Source organism: Anarhichas minor, unplaced genomic scaffold, assembly GCF_050575085.1.
Source record: "Anarhichas minor isolate MPS153535 unplaced genomic scaffold, ASM5057508v1 ptg000051l, whole genome shotgun sequence".
NCBI classification, from domain to species: domain Eukaryota; kingdom Metazoa; phylum Chordata; class Actinopteri; order Perciformes; family Anarhichadidae; genus Anarhichas; species Anarhichas minor.
In genome coordinates this window covers 2392473-2403114 of record NW_027466497.1, presented here as the reverse complement: position 1 = coordinate 2403114, position 10642 = coordinate 2392473, and the positions used below count along the sequence as shown (strand labels likewise).

Sequence of the window (10642 nt, the reverse complement as noted above, 5' to 3'; positions counted from 1 at the left end):
GCAAACAGAAAAGGCACATTTATATGGAAAACACTGGACGTTAATTTATTCTATTTACACACATTTACACATTTATGTTAGCAGAACCATTCTTTCATCTTATATATTCAAGAATAAAAACAACAATACAAAGGATTGCTTAGTTGAGTTTGGTTGTGTGGCACTATAGGGAGTTCATAAAAGGTGTAATAAACAGGTTATAAATGTGTAATAAGCATGTTGGGAGTTACTAAGAGCAGAGAGGGAGTTCTGATCACGCAGCTATTCTAAGGCTTTTTATTCTAGTATGATATTGTCCATCATGGAAAGATGTTGATTGTCTTTCAAGTTCTGTCTTTGCACATCAACTGCTCAGTATGACTCCAGCCTATAACTGAACACATTTTCTTTTTTAATTAGAGGCTTTGGAATGACTAATCAAAGTTTTTTTTTCACAAACAGGAGCCAGAAGAGATCCTTGCAGATGTCACATCTCATCTTCTCCGGGATCTTTTACTTGTGTCTTTAGTCCTGCTATTAAAGCCTCTAGAGACGAGCGTGAGGCAGCAGACTTTTTATCTCAGTAGCTCTGAGCCACAGGCGCCCAGGACGCGGTCAGCCTGGCGATGGAGCTCTCGAATTGAGCTTCCCCGACCCCAACCTCGCTCAGGCTGGGGTCATACATGGAGGAGGGCGAGGAGACGGGCAGCGAGGAGGTCAGGCCTGTGTATGAGGAGCCCCTCAGGAACTGGGAGGTCAAACCTCCAGGTATGGAGCCTGAGGCCGAGCCTGAAGGGGTGAGGGTGGTGCCGGCTACTGACCATAGGCTGGGGTACTGACTGTGGACGAGAGGGACAAGAGGGTTCTGTTATTGAGATGGCACTTGATATTGTTTACTCAAAAACTGAGGGTTCAAAGATGGCCGCCACAGCAGATCATTGGGCCATAAAAATGTACCCAAAACTGTTTGCACAGGAACAGGGAGCATAGGAGAAACTGAACCACATTAACTAATCAACACAAAGATAATATTACAGAAATCAAAGTGCTTTTACGCTGATGATATTCATTATTTTATTAAAAATAGAGCAAGAAATTCTGGAGCCATTCTTCACCTTTCTAAATGCAAAATGCATGGCACTGGTTAAACTGCGTATGGTTGCGAGGCTTACCTGGAATTAGATGTGGAGTTGGTGGTGTGGGACAGAGTGCCCATGCCTGTGGAGTTGGGCATCTGGAGAGCAGACCAGCTGTCATGAGAGGGCAGAGTCCCTGAAGTGTTGTCCATGTAGTTGTCTGAAAATCAGGTACAAACAACAACTTAATTTAATAAATGAACGAGGTCGCGGTACATCTGGCAAATGTGTAACTGGATAGGATGAGGAGGACGTGATACAGGGTGAGAAAGAGACACTGAGGTCGCCGGTATGTATGGTCCAAGCGGGGTCTTACTTGTGCTGGAGGTGCGGTGGGGGTAGTGGCTGGGGTATGGGGCCGCTCTGTGGCTCCTCAGGCTGGAGTAGCGCTCGCAGTAGGAGCCCGAGGAGTGGCCCCCTGTGCCACTGAACTGAGGAGGACTGCTGCTGGGGCAGATGGGACTCTGGCCTGGGAGGAACCAGCCTCCAACTGTGGAATTAAACAGAATTAAGTCATAAAACACATCACAGATCTCTTTGTGAAAATACAGAAAGCATACTATGTCAGCATTATTTACAGCAATATTTGTCAGCAATATTTACCATATTCAGTAAAGTCTGAATAAAGGAAACTCACGCTGAGAGTAGCCAGACTGTTGGCTGTCTACACTGTGATCGGGGATGTCTTTATGGTCGCTCCTGCAATCAGTAACAACAATATTAGACACCATGCTTCATACATTAACTTGATTATTTGAGGAATATTGAGGTTCAAGCTTTTACCTTTCTTTAGCATCCAAGAAGGCCTTAGCAAAGGGATTGTGCTTTATCTTCAGAGCAGTAATCTGTGAGGAGGACATGACAGCTGTGAGAATTTCAATCAATATCTAAAACAAGTCTGTGTTGATAAGGTTTCATGTAGCACAGCTGACCTCTTCATTCTGGTAAGCAGTGACTGCGATGAACTGTGTTTCGGGGAAAGACTGGCTGCTGATCATCTTCTGGATGCCTCCAACCTTCACGATGTGTATCCTCGGCTCATATTTGTGCAGAGAATTCAGCATGATCTACAGAAAGAAATCCCAATCACTGTCACTATTTATCATTATAATAAAGAGCAGAACTAATGTTACACCCAGTCAATATGATACTGTTCTCAGATCAAGAGAAGAAACGGCACTTCAGTTACATTTATCCACTGGTTCCTTGATTAAAGTGACTTTCACCTGATACTAAAGATCCACAATATTTTGTCATGTTTCAAAATAATTTAAAAAATCCAATAGTTCCTAAACACGTGAAATGGAGTGTGTATTTTAAATTCCAGTGGTAAAGTTAAAATAATAATTTAATATTAGACAGCATCTTTAAATGAATGCATCTTGTGTTTGTTTTTTTGTCCTATGGCACAGCTGAAATATTACAAAAAGTGTCGGAAACGCTTTTCATATCACCATAATTTATGATATTCCTCGCGCATGGATCCTGCATATCTAACAGCCTCCTCACCTGCCCGCCCCCGTTGAGTTTATTGGAGAGTTTCACTTTGCTGAAGGAGACGGGCGCTTTCATCCAGTGCGCTCCGAAGTTAGGGGAGTCCGGGTGGATGTAGACGCAGCTGGGGCTCTGGGGCTCCGGTTTGCCACCGGGGACCCACTCCCCGTTCACGTATTTCCACCGGTTGTTGTCCGCGGCCACGAAATCCAGCAGCACCGAGTACATGGCGTTGGGGTCAAGGCCGCTGATGCTCGCCCTCAGCACCGGAAACATCCTCCTGGAAAACAACAAGGACGGAATTTGTAAGTATTGATACATGGCGTTTGTGAGTGCATTTCGCCAATATTTTAAGCACCTCATTTTACTTTAACTCACTCGCAGATCCAAGTTTCGTTAGTTTTTTAAAACGTCCCAGGGCCTCGGGGGCAGCACTTTTGACAGAGCACTTACGCGCGAGCCAAAGTGACTTAATTAAAAATATAATTTACTTTACAGCTTTTAAAATCAATAACATTTTATAAAGAAGCGTCTACACTTATCACACTGAAAGCCCGGTGCGTAAAAAGCGCGTAAATGTGCCTGACCCGTGCGTAAATCTCCACAGGCAGCTGCATGCTTCATTGGACCCACCTTCCAGTTTTGGTGACAATCATCTCGTTGGTTAACTCTTTGAACTTGTTCCACAAATCCGCATCATCCAGCGTCAGTTTAATATCCCTCTCGGACGCGTCCCCCTTCTCGCTGCCCTTCTGGAACTCGCTCTCCACGGCGCTGAGGAGATGCTCCAGGCGCTGGTCAGTGTTGGAAGAAGTCATTATTTCCAAGCAGAGTAGATAGATCTAAATCCAAGATGTTTAGTGCAGGGGCTCACAGAGACACCGCTGACAGAGAGAAGGCCCGAGTGATACTGCTTTCTAAACCTCGAGGCATCATCATTTAAGGGCCCCCAGGGACCTCATGGGGATGTGGGGCGTGGTCTGTGCGCACACAGATCGCGTCTTTGACCGGGTTCAACGTCTCCAAACGCCGCCCCCACACCAGGCTGAGCATCTCTCCACAATATAACTGTTTTCTTTATAATAAAAACAAATATTGCATTTTTTTTTTCCTAAACCAAACTCTATTTTAAAAAAATCTATATTTCACAGCTTTTATGGAAGTTAAAATAATGCATTTCCTGTAGCGGTTGGCGTGAACTTTGGGATTTATAGTCTGATACCTACAAATCTATTACAGTCTTTTGCAGCTGATGCCATACTCATTCAAAGCTTTGCGTTCAAACAAAAGAAGGGAAGCGAGGGCACAGAGCCATGCCTTTGAACTCAGTTGTATATTTGCAAATAGTGCTAATCTTTTGTTGTCTCAAATCCACATGTGTTTACTGAGTATGGGCCATTAGGGCAGACTCTGTGTTCCTGTTGTGCCAAAGTGTGGACGGCACACAACTGAGGCCTGGATTTGCATAATGGGCCTGCACGACTCCCTCTGAGACTCTGATATTAAACATTTCAGCCAGTTGGAGGCTGAGTGCTCGGCCGAAGCTATTTCTACATATTTCTACCAAAACCAAAGCTGTGAAAAAAGTCTCTCTGTCTGACATCGTTCACCAGCAGAACTTCTCTTTACTGGATACATTTCAGGCAGAAAGTGGAACTGTAGTGTCGCGGAATATTGACACAGACTTTTTGCAATAAAATGTGACTTGTTTCAATAGATTCCTGTCCTGTTTATTCAAGTACTTTCCTAAAAGTACAAACAAAAGTTATCCTTTTTTCAGTATTTATTTTATGATATGCTACTTCTACTCCACCACATGTCAGAGGGAAGTGTTGTATTTAACAATGAAATAGAGTTTATCTGTTTAACAGTTAGCATCCTGCTCGTATAGTGAACATGCACATAACTGAAAAAAGAAAATGTGACTACATTTAATTGACAATTCCAGTAAATAATAACCAGACCAACCTTTTTCATTTAGCAGTGTGAAAACCACTTATGGAGAGTTTATACATTATTATACATTTTTACAGATTTTACTACCCAACAGTATACAAAGGAGTTAGAATTAGCTTCACCTCGACCTGCATCAGCATTAGCATGCTACCTACACATTAATGCATCCCTAACAATGATAATAATAGCACTGAAAGGCCTTTTGCTGTATCATGAGCATGTTTTAATTTTTAAATACATTAAGTACATTTTGTTGCTCATACTTCTACACTATGTGAAATGTGTAATGAAGTATTTTTACTTCATTATGTTACAATTTTTTGCAAAGTAAAAGGTCTGACTCCTCGATCGGCTACTTTTTAATGCAACTTCACTGCATTTCAAAGTTGTTGTTTTTTACTTTTATATATTTAATTGATTAAATGTGCATTGTTAATATAAAGTAGACAAATGAGCTCCACCTCGGTCTGATGTATAAGCAAAATATTGCTTATATATCAAAATATATGAGTTGCTTATAACTCTTTAAATTAAATTATCCTGTGGAAATGATGTATCTCCAAATTGTCAGAAAAATGCGTTTTTCAGAAAATCCAATAAGTTTCAGAAATGTTTTGTTTGAACACAAAATAAAAAAATAAAATTTTTTTGTCTATCTGGAAAGATCAAAATCACAAAACTTTGACTAACACAGTTTTCACTGGGCATGGATGGTAAGTACATTGTTGTAATAGAGTATTTCTACATAGACTGATGCGTTTATTTAAGGGAAACCTCCTCCATCATCTGCCTTACAGTATTCATTATAATGCTCCCCATTGATCCCGAGGAAGGTTTCCATGTTTCACATCTGAGCCTTCTTGCTTTCTCGCCTCTGATTCCACCGTCTGTGATGTACTTGGAATTGAGTGAGGGCTTTGGAGCGCGACTCCACTTTACTACACCACTTCCTCCAGTTCTACAGAGGCCATAAATGTAAAGGGGTTCTCTCACACCTTTCCATCCCGTATCATTCAGCAGTCTCTTCCTTCTCCCCCTGTGTGTGTGTGTGTGTGTTTTAGTTTTGGAGGCTGAGAGAAGGACACAGAGAGTGTTAAAAAAGCGGCTGCATACAGGACAAAACCCCCGCAGACCAGACCTGAAGGCTCTGCTGACCCCCGACAGACAGTCAAGACTCGCAGGGAGCCGCCTCATAACTCCACGTTAAGATTTAATTCACTCATCATTCGCCTGTTTGATAAATCAGGGGATGAGTCGTCTGTATCTGCAGCAACGAAACCCTCTCGGCTGAACCTGAGCTGTGCGTTGTGTTTGTCAGGTGTTGCCTGGTGAGGATTATTAAAGCGCAAAACAACACAAAACATCCGTGCAGTTTGACTGACAGGCCGATGGTGCAGGAGGAGCATCTCAATCCCGCACGGTGAGCGAATGTCTGCTCTGAAAAATGAAGTTTACTTGAATAAACCAGCTGAGTTTTCCCCACTGCTTTTCTCCCCGTGAGGCGCAGCGCTGCCGCCCCGGCGAGCTGAGGGTTAACCGACGCAGGCCTCGCTCTGGCATCGGCACACACTCACCTAGGTGAGAAATATTGCAGAGGTCTGGTGCTTCACAAAGGGACAGTTATAACGATGCATATTTTCCAGAGGACTTCGCCGGCCTAAATAAGTAAACACAAGTAGGCGGATGAGTCAGCCCTCGGAAGAAAAAAACACTCACACACACACACACACACACACATGTACAAACACACACAGTCATTTTTCTTTTTTATGAATTATGACATAAGCGGGTTACTGAACAAAACAACACAATAACTGAAGCTCCAAGGACCAAAACTAAGAAAAGTCTCAGAGGTGTAAGCAGCCTGAAGTGATATAATACATGTCTGACACTAAAGATGCAGCGTAGTGATGGGTCATTTAGATAAAATGGGGAATGTGGAAGACAAACAGTGTGCAGGGTATCAACAGGTGCAGGATTAAAAAAATCTAATCTAAGAATCAAACAAAAGATCAGCACACTGTGTTAACAGAGGCCAGCACATTTAACTGTGCAACGCTTCAATCTACCAGAAACCTTCGTCAGGCATTATCAAATCACCATCACAGAGCAGAGCAAGCGATATAGAACACATTCAGAACTCAGGTGATTGTGATCTGCATGATTGAGAGTCAATCTGCTCTCAAATTGGCCCAATCAGAGCCGTGTCTGTGCGTTTCAACTCACTCAGACGTGAGCACACGGAGATAAACTGGGATTAAACGTGTGAAAACCTCCAGAGAGGGAGGGGACATCAACAACCTCCTCCTGCAAAGAGATGCTTTCTATATTTTTACCTGTAATAGTCTTATCACCGAAAAGCTTACACTTTGATTTTGATCTTTAATCTTTTTTTGTAAGTGGTTGATGAAGCAAAAGTTTTTTTCGAAGTATGATTAACTTTACTTTTACAAATATCTTAAAGAATTCGATTGTTTCTCCAAAAAGTGTGTTTCTGTCGATGCAACCTCCCACTTTGTCTTCCATCTTTGTTTGTGTTGTACGTAAATCTCTTTGGGTGAGTAATATGTTACTCTTCTTTTTTACTATTTTACTTTTTGTATTTAGTATTTTTCTTTTTATTTGGGGGATCATTATTGTTATTTATTTTATTACTTTGACTTTCATGTAGTGTCGTTCATATGTACATATTATTACAAACATTTTATTGATCACTGAACTTGACTGTATTCCTGACGTATGTACATATATATATATATATATATATATATATATATATATATATATATATATATACAGTAGGATTTTTCCAGATGTTTTATGTGATTTAAATTTGACTATTCTTTATGTTTTAATTAATATATGCTAGGCAGTTAAAATTGCTGCGAGCTTTTAAGATCTCTTATGAGTCTAATTGACAATTGTGTTCATGCCATCACAAGTACAAGTACTCTATTCAGAATCTTGATTATTATTACTTATTATTAAAGTAAAAGTACTCATTGGAATGTTGTATAGCTAATGTAGCTCATACATACTCTGAGGCAGTTTCATCAATAACAAGGCATTATAATTAGCATACATTTGGCATTCAAAAACCTTCACGTAAAGAACTAAAGCAGTCAGATTAAAGTTATAATACATCCTAGAAAGTAGACTACACTGCAAATATTCAAGTTCAGTATCTTTGTTCAATACATATGTATGATGTGTCTCTGACCTTTGACCTACAGATATTTGATGAAGAGAAATGTGCACTCTGTTTGTGTGCAGGTAAAGACAGAAAGACAGCAACCAGCAGCCACCACTTCCTCACATCCCATAGTAAGCCTACCAGTAAACACACACACTCGCACACACACTCTCTCTCACTCACACACACACACACACACACACACACACACACACACACACACACACACACACACACACACAGCCCCAGCCCTCCCTGATGTGGATTGAGCCCTGAGCTTCGTCTGTCACTTTTGCGTTTCCACTTCAAGTTCAGGAAATCTAAACTTTCCTCTTCTAATCACCCGTCCCTTTGAAAGGGATAAAAAGAATTAGTGGGGACAGTAATTGCCCCCCCCCACACACACACACACACACCCCCCGGCCCCCATCTAGGTGCCCTACAGTAGACCTTGGGACCTTTGGCATGCTAATGTCAGGAGGCTCAGCTTTGACACTACAGGGACTGAGCCAGCCAGCTCTGGAGAAATAGAAATGCCGAGGAGACCACGGGGAGGACAACTTGTTAGGTCGGCACCAAGATGTGTCATTTCAGAAAATGAGCTCTGTGAATAAAAGCACAGCTCTCACGAAGGATACTGCTTAAAACTGTATTATGAAGCAAGGCATTGCTGACATGAATGAGCAAAGGTTGAAACACGTCAGGTTTCTAGAAAACAACTTTAAAACAACTTTAAAACATGAGGGAATTGATGATAAATGGGAGAAGTTTGAATAAATCCTCAATGAACTTCTTTCCATCGGACATATTCGTTTTGCCTGCCGAGTAAAGAAGAAAGCATAAACAGCTTGGCCGGATTCAACAGATTAGAGGAAAAACCTCTGAATAGTGGAGTAGACAAGGTAGCGGGAAAATACTCAAGTTAAGTACTTTAAAGTACTTCAAAGTTTTGTATATTAGTTTGCATTTGGGCCAGTGTGATATGTGCAAATTATGAGAAAATGAAAGCAAAGCAAAGAAGAAGAAGAAAGCAAAATAATACACCAAGATTAAGATCAAGTTCTCAGGAGCAGGACGGGTATGACTCTGATGTAATTCAGTAGTTTGATACCCAGAGGTTGTCTTATCTAAGAAGAAGAAATGTGCGACAGGTTGATCGGCAGTGTCCTAATATATGTGATCGTTCACAGTTTGTTTCAGTATTGCACTACAGGTTCTATTTATGGACGTATCAAGGAACAGCTCAGCTTTGCTTTTGATTCATATAAATTATCATTAATTCTGTGCTATATATACACAGAAAAACATTGTCACTGATTCATGGTTTTCCACCCGAATAGATAGTGAAGTTGTAATTCACACTTCTTTTCTTCCTTGCAGGTTTTGTTTTCATCTGTTTCCTCTTCTTCTTCTTTTTTTTCCACAGCGATCGGTGCTGCTGCCTGATGTAAATATGAGCAGCTGAGGTCAGCAGACACCAGTGTGTGAGAAAACACAGTTAAATCTCCGTGCTGCAGCTCCCAGCTGTGTGCACATGCTACCACACACACACACACACACATTAACAGTAGACCCTGTAGAGTGAGATCACACTTCAGCCTATCTCCTTCTGACGTGAAGAGGGATTGACTTGGGCTGTCCTGGGAAGCTCGAAAGACATTAGCAAATATTAGCAGATATCAATCATAACTTTTGGGTGGCTCATCATAACCCGGCCCCGCTGTCTGCTCGGGAAGACTTCTTATAACCGCCTCAGTCTGCCATAGGACGCTCTCTCTCTGCTCTGACCTGGGTGGCTGAGTTTTTCAGTGGGAGGGTTGAATGGGCCGGGGTGTGTGTGTGTGTGTGTGTGGGGGGGGGTGAGATCAAAAGGAGCGAGGCCAGTTTCCACTGACAAACAGTAAGTGTTAAAGACAGAGGATTAATGATAGGTGCAGCCAGGAACATTATTTACCCAGAGTCAGAGGACGTGTGACTTCAGAGCTCATCACCCTCTTCCTCTGGCGGCACTTCCTCTCTCTATAAATGCACAATTAAAATGAGATGTTCACACAACACCGTGTCACCTTCAAATGCATCACCAATGAGCCATCGGCATCTTACTTGCTTATCACATTGCCAAGTAATGACATGGATGACTAATTAACCTGGAAATGTCAGCGATAAATGAATAAATCGCTAAAGGTTAAGAGCAAAAAAGTACTTGCCATTTACTACAGGTGCCACTGTTAGGTGTTAGATGCACTTTGTGTCGCCATTGCAGCTATAAACCTGTGGATGTCAACATAGGGGTTGGGGCACCGTTAAGAGTCGCAAGATAGATCTGCGGGGTTATGAGATGATTGACAGAATAGGACAGAAAATTGTGGATTTTTGCATTATTTCACATCTGCAGGCCTTTAACTCTATTTTTAAATTCAAATAAAACAAGGGAGAAAAAACAGTAACTATGATGTGTTTAAACTGAGCTTGACACATATGTGCTCATTACAAATGGATGACATTAAAAATAACTTTCTGAGCGATACAGAAAAAAATCTCCAATTTCTGTTGATGATTTTGAAAACATTATCCAGAAACGGATGCTCTTAAGGGAAAGTTGATCTACTAGGATCCACTGTAGGATCCACTGATCTAGGTGGACAAGTTCATCCAAATATTTCTTTCTCAGTTCTTCTGGTAGCCATGCAAAGAAACTTGTTGCTGCTCTCTTTCGATCACCTCAGCCCAGTTTACCAGCAGTTGTAAGGTAGCGCTCATTTCCTGTTCTACTGGAAGGAAGTATCGTTGCCTGTGAGCCCCGGCATGCAGCTCTACCTCTACGGGTGTCCAGGGGCTCCCAGAGAGGCCGCCAGCGTCTGCCTACAGAGTCTGGGGGACAGGC

The 10642-nt window shown here is 41.8% G+C and overlaps 1 protein-coding gene across 1 annotated transcript; it reads right to left on the bottom strand.

Moving 5' to 3' along the window:
* Nucleotides 1–559: 559 nt before the first annotated feature.
* Nucleotides 560–3427, bottom strand: tbxta (T-box transcription factor Ta). Its single transcript, XM_076075304.1, has 8 exons — nt 3243–3427; nt 2625–2889; nt 2048–2182; nt 1899–1960; nt 1753–1814; nt 1432–1605; nt 1152–1275; nt 560–818 (listed from the first exon to the last, which is right to left on the bottom strand). Exons 1-8 carry the CDS (start codon nt 3425–3427, stop codon nt 560–562), a joined length of 1266 nt encoding a protein of 421 aa, XP_075931419.1.
* Nucleotides 3428–10642: the final 7215 nt, after the last annotated feature.

Excerpts from the sequence above, each read along its gene's own strand:
- tbxta (XM_076075304.1), bottom strand. The coding sequence starts at position 3,427 with ATGACTTCTTCCAACACTGACCAGCGCCTGGAGCATCTCCTCAGCGCC. Across the intron at positions 2,183-2,624 it reads AACTCAACGGGGGCGGGCAG|ATCATGCTGAATTCTCTGCA; the intron begins GTGAGGAGGCTG and ends TTCTTTCTGTAG. Across the intron at positions 1,606-1,752 it reads ACAGTCTGGCTACTCTCAGC|TTGGAGGCTGGTTCCTCCCA; the intron begins GTGAGTTTCCTT and ends TTAATTCCACAG.